Source organism: Etheostoma spectabile, chromosome 17 (assembly GCF_008692095.1).
Source record: "Etheostoma spectabile isolate EspeVRDwgs_2016 chromosome 17, UIUC_Espe_1.0, whole genome shotgun sequence".
NCBI classification, from domain to species: domain Eukaryota; kingdom Metazoa; phylum Chordata; class Actinopteri; order Perciformes; family Percidae; genus Etheostoma; species Etheostoma spectabile.
The window spans coordinates 11,926,226-11,940,062 of NC_045749.1; the positions used below are offsets into that span (position 1 = coordinate 11,926,226).

The window sequence follows — 13,837 nt, forward strand, 5'->3', positions numbered from 1 at the left end:
GTGTGTGTGTGTGTGTTAGAGTTTGGCAGTATCCAAATTTTGATACCGTCAAACCTCCTCCCTATTTTACCGCAGTATTACCGTGACTAAAAAAAATGATGACGTAAGGCTCAGACGGCGTCACCCAACTGTTGGCTTGTGCTTACATCGTTCAGAAACTGAATAACAAACACTAATACTGAAACACCTCTCCCTTCTCATTAGGTCGGAAACCGAAATGCTGCCAAACTGCAGAAGTCGTGTTCTTCTTTGAGACCTGGTCACTCGGTGCGCGACTTCCCCACACAAGCCTTCATATTATGTCCACCACTATATTTATATTTTACAATTTTCTGGCAGTAATTGCACATCCGTGATCTTAATCTGTGCTTGCCCTTACTTTAACCAGTGGTGGGCGAGGTAAGGCTATGAGGCAGGGAAAGAAGTAGGCGGGAGGGAGGACGCAGATGACAAGGCATAACACTTAGAGAGGTTGTCCCAAGCTGAGTGAGTTGGAGGTTAAAAAATAGAGCAATTCTGCTTGAGAGAAATGAAGGATAACTGGGTTGTCCCAAGTGAATCAATGCAATGGATTTACCTTCGGACTGGATGGAAGGACAGGGGTTAGAATGAATGCGAGTCCAATGAACACACAGTGCTCAATGAACTAGAGAAAATAACTCAGAGGTGGAAAACAACACCAGTTTAGCCAAAGTTATGTGTAACTAGAAAGAAGTGATATGTGTGTGGTTTCTATAAGAAAACCAGCAAAGCCAAATAAAAATACACCAAACACACCACATGGCATGAAGGAGCAATATATAAAGAATATTCCCTGTGTCGTAGCATCATATTTGTTCTGTAGAGATTGTACTAGTATATAATTCCTGCTTCTAATGGGGTTTTCCACACCTGCTTCGTTTATTTTGGTTGAATTGCACTAGAGTTTTGTTTTTCCCCCCACTGTTCGTCTGGGCAGGTGTGAAAAAGCAATCACACTCGGATGCGTACCAAAAGAAGACCAAACAACCCAAGACCTTTCTTGAAGTGGTGGTCTTTGCATGCTTTCAAACGGTGAGAACGTGATTGGGCCTCGAACAGACCCAACTTCTAAAAGAACTGCGCATTTTTGGACTAAACCAGCTGCTGTAGTCAACTGTGCTGGGCTATGATGACCAAAAAGCGTCATTTCCTGCTCTCCTTATTTACTTCCTGAAGTTCTGTTGGAATTTCCACCCATAGTAATGCTGACTGATCGAAGAGCAGTAATCCAAAGAAAAGGAAGTTTACAAAGAATCATCTGGCCAATGATGTGAATTACGTAACACTTAACTTGTGTTGCTGCATTTTGGTTTGTTTGACCAACCAAAGCAAACAGCGTGGTATAAACAGAAACCGAAACAGCTTAAAAAAAATACTATAAAAGTATACATTTTTTGCCAATGGTTCCAACCAAATGAACAGGACTACAGATGTGAAAGCACCCAATGCACAATGCGTAAGGGGACTAACCTCATCCCCATATACCATGACGAGAGCTAGATACCTGCTCTCTGGTTCTAGCCACAAAATACATTGTTTTTCTGTAATTATTGATTCACAAGATGCTAATTGGCGGATAAAAGCAGTAAATAAATATACCATGGCAGCAATGGCACAGTCTGTCTGCTCTACAATGGTTTCATTCCCTGCACAATGTGGGCTAATAAGCACCATGTCACAGAATGTCTTAACTGGGTGGAAACCTATATATAACCTGACCTAATATCTAGTCTCTGTATGAGGACATTACTGCATGCGTAAAAAAACCTCATTTCAGCCACTGGTACCTGCAATAACATCTTTTTGCTCATTCATTGGCCTGAGCGTATTAACATAAGGACAGGGTTGGAACATAGATTAACAGGCCTTCAGGCTCAACTCTAGACTGGGTAAACCCCGCCCACTCTGACGGCAATTTGATTTTGTGGGAACCAATCACAAACTGGCTCAAACTGGGTTTAACACGATGACAATAGAGAAGCGACCAAGCGGCTTCTTGTTTACATACAGCATAGCAGCCACCAAACATCACCGAAGCACAGCAACCCTTTGATGCCTGATGCCGCTGTTGCTTCGTCACCCGGACTGTTGGTCTGATTGGCTGAAGGACTATCCAATTGTGTACAGAGTCAATTGAACTATGCCTGTCGGTCACGCCTCTTGTGCAGAGAAAATACAGAGCAGACCCAGACCAATGCTCAATCTCAAATCTATTGAGCTTGGCTTGGCCTAGTGATAGCCAGACTAGCTCAGCTCCCTTTTCACCGCAACTGTCTGGTACAGCGCCTGAAACACTGCCAACTACTACATTTTTTATGCCCACATTTGACTATTCTGTAAATCTGAAGCAACAACTCTACCTTTGTTGACAATGCATTTCTGTTTAATCACATTTTCCACCAGCAGATGAAGTGGACACAAGGAATCACAAAGAAGGAAATAACAGACTAAGTCAATTGAAAGAAGCATACTGTACGTTTAACAAGTGTTAAACAGGCCTAGTTATGAGTGCCATACAAAGCAGAAACTGAAGGCTGATAATGCATATGTGTGACTACGTACCTGTGATGATGAGGCATTCATTGTGTTCCAAAGCTTCAGCAAAGAGGCGAGAGACAATTAGTTCAGTGTTGATGAGGAACCTAATCTCTTCCTGGACCAGTCCATGTCCTGTTACTCCACCACCTACAAGCCTGTTTGCAAAGTCCACCTAATTAAAGGAATATAATGGGAAAATTAACCAAAATGGCACAATCGATCCCATAGTTAAATTCACAACAAAACAAATGGTTAATATATTGTCCTGCACATTCAATGCAGTTGAGAAGAACTGTGAGGTTTAGCTACTGTCACTCCTATTATTTGACCAAATGACTCTATTAGTGTCTCCTTATTACCTGTCACCCACTGTGGTCGTTTAATTAGTGTTGGGCAAGTTACTTTTAAAAAGTAATTAGTTCCAGTTACTATTTATTTCTTCCAAAAAGTAACTAAATTAGATACTCAGTTACAAATTATAAAAGTAACGAGTAACTTCAGAAAGTAACTAATGCGTTACTTTCAAGTCAATTTTTAAATGCTCATGTGAACCCACCTCCCCCCCTTTAACGAAGCATAAAATACATGTGCATGCTCAATTATTTATGATAAATCTGAATATTATAATGAAATGGACACTTAATACAATACATTATCAACAGAAACTGTACACAAATCTAAATTCTTAATGTTGCTGTGGGACAAAGTGAGATAGCCTCCGATCAAAGGCCATGTACGTAGATATTATGTGTAGTGGATTGATACAAATAACAACATAGATGTTTTAGAACTTTTGATGTTTATTGCCCCTCAACAGGCCACAACTGGGCAAAATTAAATAATGCTGGTTAAGCACTATAGCAAAAATAAATAACAAATATATACACTCTTTGTGGTGCAGATAACGTAAGTGGCCTGATGGTTATAATTTTGTGCTGGTGTGTGCGTCGAGCTGGTGTGTATTTATGTGTGTGTGTGTGTGTGTGTGTGTGTGTGTGTGTGTGTGTGTGTGTGTGTGTGTGTGTGTGTGTGTGTGTGTGTGTGTGTGTGTGTGTGTGTGTGTGTGTGTGTGTGTGTGTGATAGAGTGAGGGAGAAGTGAGAGAGTGACAGTGATTAGCTTTGGAGCGAGTAGCCACTCTAGAGTCATAGTGTCTATGTTTTCCGACCACGGTGGAAAATCTTTAGCAAGAAATCTCTCGTTGACTGACTCGCTTGTGTTGTTCGTTGTGTGTCCAACTATGCGTGCTTGTGAACAACTGTCCAACTCTACCTATGATTAGCTTAAAGTGAAATTTTACTCAACCTCAGCCAATCGTTAGCATGTATGCGCTGTCTCTTGCACTGCCCACTAACCAAGGAAGAAAAAAAGTCTTTCTGCCTCTTGGCTCAGGGATCGAGATGGTCTGATGAAAAAAAAACAGCTTCAATTATAGTAACGCGCCGCATTTTTTGGCAGTAACGGTAACGGCCTTATTAAGATGGGAAGAGTAATCAATTAGATTACTCGTTACTAAAAAAAAAAGTAACGCCGTTAGTAACGCCATTATTTTATAACACTATTATTCCCATCACTGCATTTAACACAGACAAATGTCTATTAATCACTACACTGCTAGAAGCTTATAAATAATCAAATCAAATAATCGTAGCATAACAACATTCATTTTACAAGATAGTTCAGATATCTATAAAATACAATTAATTGCAAGCAGAGCAGTAATATAACATCTGCATGAATGTGTGCAGACTGCCTCTATTTTTAAAAATAAGTTTATTGGCATTACTTAGGAAGAGAGGAAACAACCCCACTGTCCTTTTTAAAAACAAGTGAGTACTTCAATCACCCTTAATATTTGTAATTCTTAAGTCTAGAAGTCTCTTTACTCTATATATAGGCGGGAACTTATCCCTGATGAAGACCAAATATTTTACACTTACACTGTTTTTAATAGAGCTAGAGCAATAAATCAGTTGGGGCAATGTATTGGCCGATACAAGCTCATTGCAGATATATCGGTGTAAACAATAGTCAATAGTTAAATCATTTGCAGAACCAAAATGCTGAAATACTGTATATCTGAGGTAATTTATAAACATTGATCCAAAGTTGTTTATGTGAAGTATCATTATCTGATTTTCTGAGTGCTGTAACCATAAAAAATTAAATGCACGTGGTAAACCAATTTCTCCCAAACGGAATTTTAGCCATTTTAGCCAAATCTTTTGATGTGATCCTGGAGCTTCCAGCCATGCAAGCCCACTCCTTGTATTTGTGGCATGAATAAGAGGACAGTCCATTCAATCACAATGCTGCTATTCAAACAGCCTGTCAGGGGTGAGGGTTCTACTCACTGGCCCACAGCTACGTCAATCTGTGTGACAGAGAGTGTGTTTGTATGTGCATGTGTGTATGTTGTCTAACCAGTTGCTAAACTCACCTCCTTCACTGGTTCACCCCTCACCTTACACCCCCTCACCCTTCAATCTCACCTCCTGACAGAATGACAGCCCACTCTGCACTATCAAAAGTCAACACACAGCCAGTGCCCAGCTTGCTGAGGTAGCCATCAATCCGCCTGTGGGACTCTAGGCCCAGTGGGGCATCCCAGTGAGATGGCTCACCCTCGTCTTCTTTTCCACCGTGCGCCTCCTCCTCCCCCACCCCAGGGTCTTCTCCTCCACCCTTGCTACTCTGAGTTACTCAAGTGTACATTTATGTACACTTGAGGTGTCAGCTATAGTAAAAAATGCACCAGCTATCCTGAAAGACTGAGGGGGAGTGGGGAGATGGTGTAAATCAATGCGGAAATAGAGCCAATAACCTTCCCAGATGAGCACAAAAATGATACAGCCAATTTTAACTTTCTGCAGGTGGTGGACAACAATTCAGACAAGTAGTTAAAAAGCTAAACAGAAGGCTGATGGTCAGAGTCATGTTTGTTAGGTTTGACACATAATAACAAGTGCAAAACAGGCATTCTACAGTGCATCACATCTGATACTCCAACACTTTTGTCTGGGTTTGTGGTTACAAAAAAGGAATCCTTTTACAATGATTGGGGGGCACTGGCAGGAAAAATACCTTCATTACGCCATCTTGAATAACTTGTTCTACTTGGCATTTGATACAAAACAAACAAATTCCTACCTGCAGCATCCCATATCCATCATCCTCAATTGTCCCCTCACAAGTGATGTGTAGGCGCTTCAGCGGAGTCTGGGAACTTGACAAAAAAGATCACAAAACTTTAACTTATTCTTTTAAAAAGAGTAATTAATTGTATTAATACAATATAATAATTTCATTGTTAAAGAGGTAAAGCCACAATACACAACGCAAAGTGTGAATTTTTCAAAAATTGAAAGGTTTGAAAGAAACAGCTTGTTCGGATGTGAGGTCACAGAAATTCAAATAAACTGATCTATTGCTGAAATATGTAACTGAATATCACCTGAAACTTTTCCAAGTCATTAAATTTTTTGGAGCAACAGTGTCAACTTCTTTCATCTCATCAGATAACTTTTGCACATCTAAATTTAGGAATTCACTGACATTCTTTTAGGAAGGTTTATTCAGGCATTGTTGGGTTGGATGGGAAGCATTTGTGAATCAAGCCTAAACTTAACTGCCACCTCAACCTCAGGTCTTTCCACAAAATGTATCTGTATTTGGCACCATTCAGTCTCACAATCCCACCTGTTAAAAACACACCAAACAGCACAGTGCTGCCATCATTATGTTTCATAGTATGGACTGGATGATGACTGAGCTGTGGGCATGAGCAGCAGAGGAACTCTGATGTGTCATGTTGTGTGAGTGGTCCTCCTTACTCTACTCCGATAACATCAACACATTTCATATTGGTTCAATCAAGTTGTGGGAAAAAAAAACATTTTTTTAAACAATTTGACATAATTTGAAGTGTCACTGTGTATGAAAATAATATTTACTGACCCAAAACATAGCACAAATGTATATTTAATATTTAAAAAAAAAAAAAGTCTTTATTATAGATTGCTGTGGGTAGATTATATCAACAATTCAGCTCATTAAAACATTATATTAATAATGTAGTAGAATAGAATATAGTAATACCTTTCCCAGTTTGGAGGATTGTTCAGCACTTGTCTTGTGAATGTAACAAGACCCTTGGGCTCTTAAAAAGAAAAAGAAAAAAATGTTAATCAACTGATCATCAGCATTACAGAGAAACACCTGCAGCAACATCATGTTGGATGTTATTTATGCTTACTGGTCTGTGTAACTCTCCTGAAGTAGCAAAGCAGGGTTCTCAATTTCTCAATTTTTTTGGGTGAAGAACCATCAAATAACCTGAAAAAGAGAGCAAATGGGAATTTTTGTAGGGTACTGACTTTGTCAAATAGCACATGAGACACTTTAGTGTCTCTAAAAAAGAAAAAAATCTACTTTTACTCAAAATATAGTTTTTGTATATGAAATAAAATGTGATGCGTTTTAGCAGATTAGAGACATGGATGTTTCACTCCGAGTTATTATCTATAGCTCACTGCACAACCATGCCACAGCATGTCTTGAGTGAGGTCAAGCTTTTAAACTGGCATGATGTCTCTCCCATCTACCTCTATTCTTCACACAATGGGACCGCTTGCGGCCATGTTTCTGCTCTTCAGTTTCCATAAAAACTAGGGTGGACGGAGGGAGGAGGGAAGGGGAGAGAGAGAGGGCGACGGCTTAAAATCACCCCATACTGATGCTCTCCCTCCATTAAAAGCAACATAAACTGAGGAGTAATCCCAGTTCAGCATTAATATGTGCTGCTTTCTGCCCAGACCAGTAAAGACATACAAACAGAGGGGGTAAATGGCATGAAAAAGGTAATATACTACAAGGCTTTCAGTAAGAAAAAAAACAACAATTTATTAGGCAATTCCTGCATATCAAATGTGTTTTTGCCACTATTTACATTCCTTGCACAGTGCGTTACTTGTGCACTGGGAAGCCCCCCGCCCCATTTCCCTTAGTAAAATTTAGCATTGTTTACCATGGAGGACAACCTGCCTATGAGACAGTGTAAATGAAACATAGGTGGAATGATGGGATTTTTTTTTATTGGGATTTCTTTTATTGGGATTTATTTCTTAATAATGAGCTTGCATTCTTGACTAAACTGGCTTCCTATGTCATTTTCTTCTCATTCAGAGGAAAACACAAGCTAAAGCGATAAGTCTGCCTTCTTTCCTCTCCTTCGAATCTATCCATCACTTAACGGAGGACAAACCTTGACAGTTCTGCCAAAACAGCAATCAGCAGATTGCTTGCTGCTCTCCTTGTCCAAGACAGAGTGCTACTGTAGCTGATAAGCAAAGTGATGGGCACTCCCTCAATTACAGGGGGAAAGGGAGGGCCAGTAACGATCCGGGGCCCATTTTAGAATGCACTGGTTGTCTTGTCTTGTCTTTTCAGAAACACCAAGACTTTTTTACCTACTCACTCTTTCTTGTATTTCACTGCCGGCAGAAACAACGATAGTAAAGGCAGGCCTGCAACCAAGTGCTGGCATGGATCTGAAACAGCCAGCCCTCCAACTGGAATCAATGCTTACATTATTACAGAGGCCTCTTCACTTAGTCGGCCACTAACGTTTTGATGTGGAGGCAGATATCATGCACCCACACAGATGACTGATTATGAGAGCACAATTAAGGTTCAGATAAAAATGAGGGAGTTGAAGGGGGGGGAATATGGACCAAATCACACATGCAGTCAGTCTGGGTCTGCTGTATGGGATTACGGATTTGGTGTTACCTGACAGTGACTGAAAAAAGTGGTGGAAAGAGGAGTGACTGTGTGCAAGACATGTGGCTTATGCTAGCAACAATACATCCAAATATGAGGCCGCATTTATAAAGACATCAAACCAGTGTGTCCGTTGACCGGCCAAGCATGAGAGAGTCGGGTAAGACAGAGCAACTCTTTTTTTTCCTGCGGCGTTTACACAACCTCCCTATGCAGATTCCGACACGGCAATCCAATCCATGACTAAAGCATTGGCCGGTTTATAGCGCAGTAGTGGAGGATGCAGGATTTCAGCATATGATTAAAGTAACATTTATTTATAATAACACAGTAGCACTTTTCCAAAAATCCAGCTATATTCCTTTTATTGTATTGAAAATGTTGCACTTAAAAGTCTAGTGCTGGTAGAGATTATGCTTCACTTTATGTTGATGGCCTTATTCTAAATTGTGTCCATATTCCTATGAAAATAAAGCTGCATTTTTTGTTTGCACTTATTAAAAAAACATATTCTTTTACTAAAGATTTGAAAACAAAGAAGAGTTTATGTTTCTTATGTTCTTAGCAAGTATTATGTTAAGACAAACAGTAAAAAGCAAGTTGAAATTGGAAATGTGTACCAAAAACGTACCAAACTGAACCATAAACTAGGACTGGGCAATATAGAGAAAAACAAATATTACTATATTCTTGACCAAATCCCTCAATGTCGATATTGTGACGATATTTCATGGCTGACTATTGGTGCTTTAACAAAATGTTATTTACACAATGAGATTTTTGATTAAATATTCTCCAGAAATTATTTATTGATTTAGTGGGTAAAGGTAAATAATAGAACAGCTAGAACAGTCTTGTAAGTTCAGAACTTTACTGTAATGCAGCCTGTAAAACCAGGTAAAGACAACACTTACCATACTACGATACTATGATCTATCCAAAATTTAAGATGATATCTAGTCTCATATAGTGATATCAACACAACATTGACATATTGAATTGTGAATTTTGTGACCCTTCATACCATGTTCTGCAATGAGTGTCTGCGCTATCATAATAATGTATTGTCAAACCGAGGAAACATCACCGAAAGGGATTACACATATCACTAATGAGGAGATGGTGCCTCAAAGAAATACAGGGAAATTGAGTTGAGGTGATATCTGGACAATGCCAAGTGTGTACTGAGGTGCATAAGTTCATAACACTGTAACAGAGCTGGAAACAAAATCTTATTATAACTGCTACCAGCCCCACTACACCCATACACAACATCTCAAAATTGTAACCATTATCAGCTGCTTCAAATGCCTTGAGCACAAGTAACAAAACAAGACAACAAACAATTAAGTATTTCTCCAACAGAGAACAAGCTGGACGTCATTAACACAGACTACAGAAAACTGTGATAACAGACCACACACAGCCACATCTTCTGCTGCCATCTTCACACGTTACAGCAACAGAGCAAAGGTTGTGTACTTCAGAAACAATAATATAGGCCTGATTCCACACTGCATCACCTCTGTCCGTTGCATACAACATTGACTCCACAACATCAAGATAAGAAGCTAGAAACAGATAGACAGGTGTGCCCTTTAAAAAAGTCTATCAAAACAATTTGTTTCAATTAGCCATCCCAGGCTTTCTTAACAGACCACTGGTTCCGAGTAGGTTGAAACAGAGAACACCAATTTTACACTCCTACGCTAAATCTCCTTCCCACATAAAAAGACATAAGAGAAACATGGAGGTCATTAAGGTTCCCCCACATCCTCAAGGATATAAGGTGACAGGGGCAGTTACAGCACACAATGTAATCTTACTATAACTATAAAGACTATATATAAACTATATAAAAAAAAGAGATACAACAAGCTGTAACTCTGTAACCAGCTAGATCCAAGTCACCTAGTTATGACATTCTGCATGCAAACTTAAAGAATAAACTTCAATGTTACTGTATGTAAACTTAATGGACACTAAATGAGTTGAAGCTGAATAATAGAATTTAGTTATTAAGGGTTTTCAAGGCAGCAGTGCCCCCATATTGAAATCAGTTTCTTCTGAATGCAAGGGCCACTAAAGAAAGAGCTAGTCCTCAAAATTCTACCCATTTGTAATAGATGGTTGCACTTAATCATGCAAATATTACTAATCTTTGAATATATTTGATGCACAATTACTGGACAGAAAACTACTGAGAACATTGTGAGACTGTTATTAAGCCAATAAAAACTGGGCAACACTGGATGTTCCATAATCATTGAAGACCAGAAAATAGTATAATGATGCCAATGAGTCCAATAATGCTCCTGTCAGACAGCATCGTAAGCTTCTTCTTGAAGCATACAGACCAATGCGGCTAACTTAGGATCAATATCTGAGTCTGAGATCTACTCTTTCTCCTTATTAAAGGAATGGCTTACAAAGGGACTCAGCAAAAGTTTAAGGAACAAACCTTATTTTGTGAATAAAATACTAATGACTGAAAATCATTCAATTACACTAGAGAGCTACCTATAATTGTTTTGTGTGTCTACAGTTTTTTTACAGTGGATGGTGGGCCTTTACCTGTAGAAGTTGATCTCAGGATAATTGGAGTACTCCGACTTGCGGGAGTTGCGTCGAGGGAAAGTGCAGAAGAAGGCATTGGCCAGAAGACATGCTATTTGCTCCTGAGACAGAGTCAGGGAGTGGTTCATCCTTGACTTCAGTAGGGGTATTGGCTAGAAAGAGAGAGGAAAAAAAGTGACAAAGAGACCAAACCTGTGGGACTGGAGATCAGAATGGGAAACGTAGAGACAAAAAGAAATTTACAAGAAACACACAAGGTTACGTGGGTGCAGTACTGTGGGTCTGATGGCTCATGGGGATAGATAATTAGTTTAGCAATCTAGTAAGCAGAGGAGACAAGGGGAGTTCCATTAGGTAAATGGGTGGTAGTAATTAAGGTCCTCGTTTTCTTGCTCTCCCCAGGTTGGTTCAGTCAGACACATGGGGCCCATCTATCTTCATTAGGGCTAAAGAAGCCTCCCAAGGCTGCCACCAGTTAGCAAATCAATACCAGCTCTAATAACACACACACACACACACACACACACACACACACACACACACACACACACAAACATTGGCCTTGTCGCTTAATACTGCAAAATAAAGCAGAGAGTCAGAAAGCTTTTATTATCCAACCGCTACAAATGATTCTGAAGTGAAATCTGTACCAGAAATTCCCTTCCTTAGTTAAACCTGAGCATCTTCAATGTCCTGCCCCTGTTTCTGTCTCCAGTAGCAACCAGAGGGATTTTCCTATCCTGCCCGGAGTGGGAGCTAAATTAAGTTAATTTAATTAAACTAAGGAGTATGGAATGAATAACTGAATTACAAAAATACCAATGTTGGGATTTTTGCATTGCTATAATTGATGACGGACAACAAAAAAATAAAGACAAATGGGAATGACATTTAAAAGCTCTGTGACATGGATCAGCTCCATTTAATGTGAATAAAAGAGAGGGGCCTGTTTCTCAAAATATATTGCTCAGAGGAAGAAGGGCTAGTGTGGAAGTCCAAAGGAATTGACTGAATGTTAAATTTTAGAAGAGTCATTTCCTCAAGTGCACAAGCATGACACATCAGATGGATGACTGGAAATGAGACGGGCTCTCCTCTCAGAGCCCTTTTTTTCTAATGAAGCAGTTCTTGATATAGACCAATAGGGGCATTCATTATATAGCAGTTCTAACTCATGAGCTGATCTTGTATAACATCCACCATCTAACCCTTTGCCTCTCCTTTCTGCTGACTGCACGCACTTACATCCTTCCTCCAATATCCCTTAACACTGCAGATCTCTTTTTAAACCCACTGTATCACAAAAACTCACCTTTCAAGTCACACAACTCCTGCAAGCCCCCTAAACATAAACATTGCACATATTCAAAAATAGTAAACTGCACTTACCATTGTGCAGAGCACAGGAACACGGAGTGCGAGGTCAACCATAGCTGGCAGTACGACATTGAACAGGTGTTGTAATTCAGAATGCTCAAGATACTGGAGAGGAGAAAGAAAGCAACAAATAATGCAGATGTACTGTTAATTGGTATATCTCTGTGGAGCTGCCTGCCTAGTTAGGCAGGCAGTTATTCAGGGCTAGCAGTCAGAGTGAAGGATTATATCTGAAGTGACATATTGGTCTGTAACACCACTGATTTTTCCAACCAAAATCACAACCAAATCATTTTTACCTCTGCCAAGTAGGTTATGTTTTCTGCTCGGTTTGTTTGTCAGCAGGATTTAAGAAAAACTACTAATACATTTCTTTATTTTTACTGTTAGTTTCTGAAACATTTAAATAAAAATTATATTACCCATAATTTCTAGAAAACAGGGTTTAGAAAACATTTTAGGGTTTAGTATTGTTTTTAGTTGTTTTTTTTAGATTGTTAGGACAGAGATACAGTATGGCCCTGCCAGCTACTTGATGAAAAGTGTAAATGGTCTAATAACTGTTTGACAGTGAGTCTGAGGTCATAACCCAAACCCAGTAACCAATATCCAAGGAAGGATGCTTAATTTTCTCATATCCAACAGGAAAGCTCAATGTCAGTTAAATGAAAAAGAGGTTTATTGTTGTTTCAGGGTGAACTCCCACTCTTCAGATATCAATAATCCCAACACTTCAGCGTTGAAAGAAGAAATAGAAATGCTGCAGAGTTGCTCGCTACACAGAACCATTTTCAGAATAAACTACCATCAATCTGGGAGCAAGCCTGCCACAGCCGAGGCATCCATACTCCAGCCTATAGCTTACCTCAGCATCCATCTGCAATTCCCTCTAAAATAAACACCCAGTTATTCCATCATAGAATCAGATTTACAACGCAATCACTTATGAGTGTATTGGCTTCGAATGTCACTGTCATCAATCACTTGACTTACTCTATCAAGGTAAGCAGGGGAGCTTGCACTGATTAAATGGACCTTCTGGAGGAAATGCAAATGACCAATTGCTGAGAGAATGGCAGGGTAGCTTGATTTTCAACAGGAAGTCTTTGGTGGGTGATTTGGCTAGGGGCATTTATATGGCTGCAGAGCAGGTCTGACTAAATGCTGTCAGAAGTAATGAGCTGGCAGACATCATAAAGCTCTCCTGTGGGACTAATAGATGGTAGTTGGTTATGCGGCCGGATGAGGGTAGAAATATGATCCCGGGCCTTTCCACAGCCACAACCGCCGGCCACCACGGTAAAACGTAGGCTAGGTTGCACACACAAACTATACCTTTCACATCAATATATATGATAGACTGCGTTCTAGCGGGACAGTCCAGATTTACTGCTGCATAGGCTAATGATCGATTACACTCTGATCTTCCAGCCATTCTGGTCTTTACAGGTGTTTTCATTTCCTGGCAGCTAAACATACCCAAGTCTCAACTTTACATATTTTTTTTTTGAGGTCTAAGAATGTTTAATAGAAACTGAGATAGA

The 13,837-nt window shown here is 39.7% G+C and overlaps 1 protein-coding gene across 2 annotated transcripts in view; it reads right to left on the minus strand.

The window, feature by feature from the left end:
* Positions 1-13,837, minus strand: part of parga (poly (ADP-ribose) glycohydrolase a) — a 25,684-nt gene that overhangs the window by 5,843 nt on the left and 6,004 nt on the right. For both annotated transcript variants that reach the window (XM_032541385.1, XM_032541386.1), the window contains exons 8-13: positions 12,306-12,398; positions 10,914-11,068; positions 6,814-6,893; positions 6,657-6,717; positions 5,709-5,784; positions 2,584-2,731 (exon numbers count right to left, since the gene is read on the minus strand). In XM_032541385.1, coding sequence (XP_032397276.1) covers positions 2,584-2,731; positions 5,709-5,784; positions 6,657-6,717; positions 6,814-6,893; positions 10,914-11,068; positions 12,306-12,398 — 613 coding nt within the window. The remainder of the gene's footprint in view (positions 1-2,583; positions 2,732-5,708; positions 5,785-6,656; positions 6,718-6,813; positions 6,894-10,913; positions 11,069-12,305; positions 12,399-13,837) is intronic.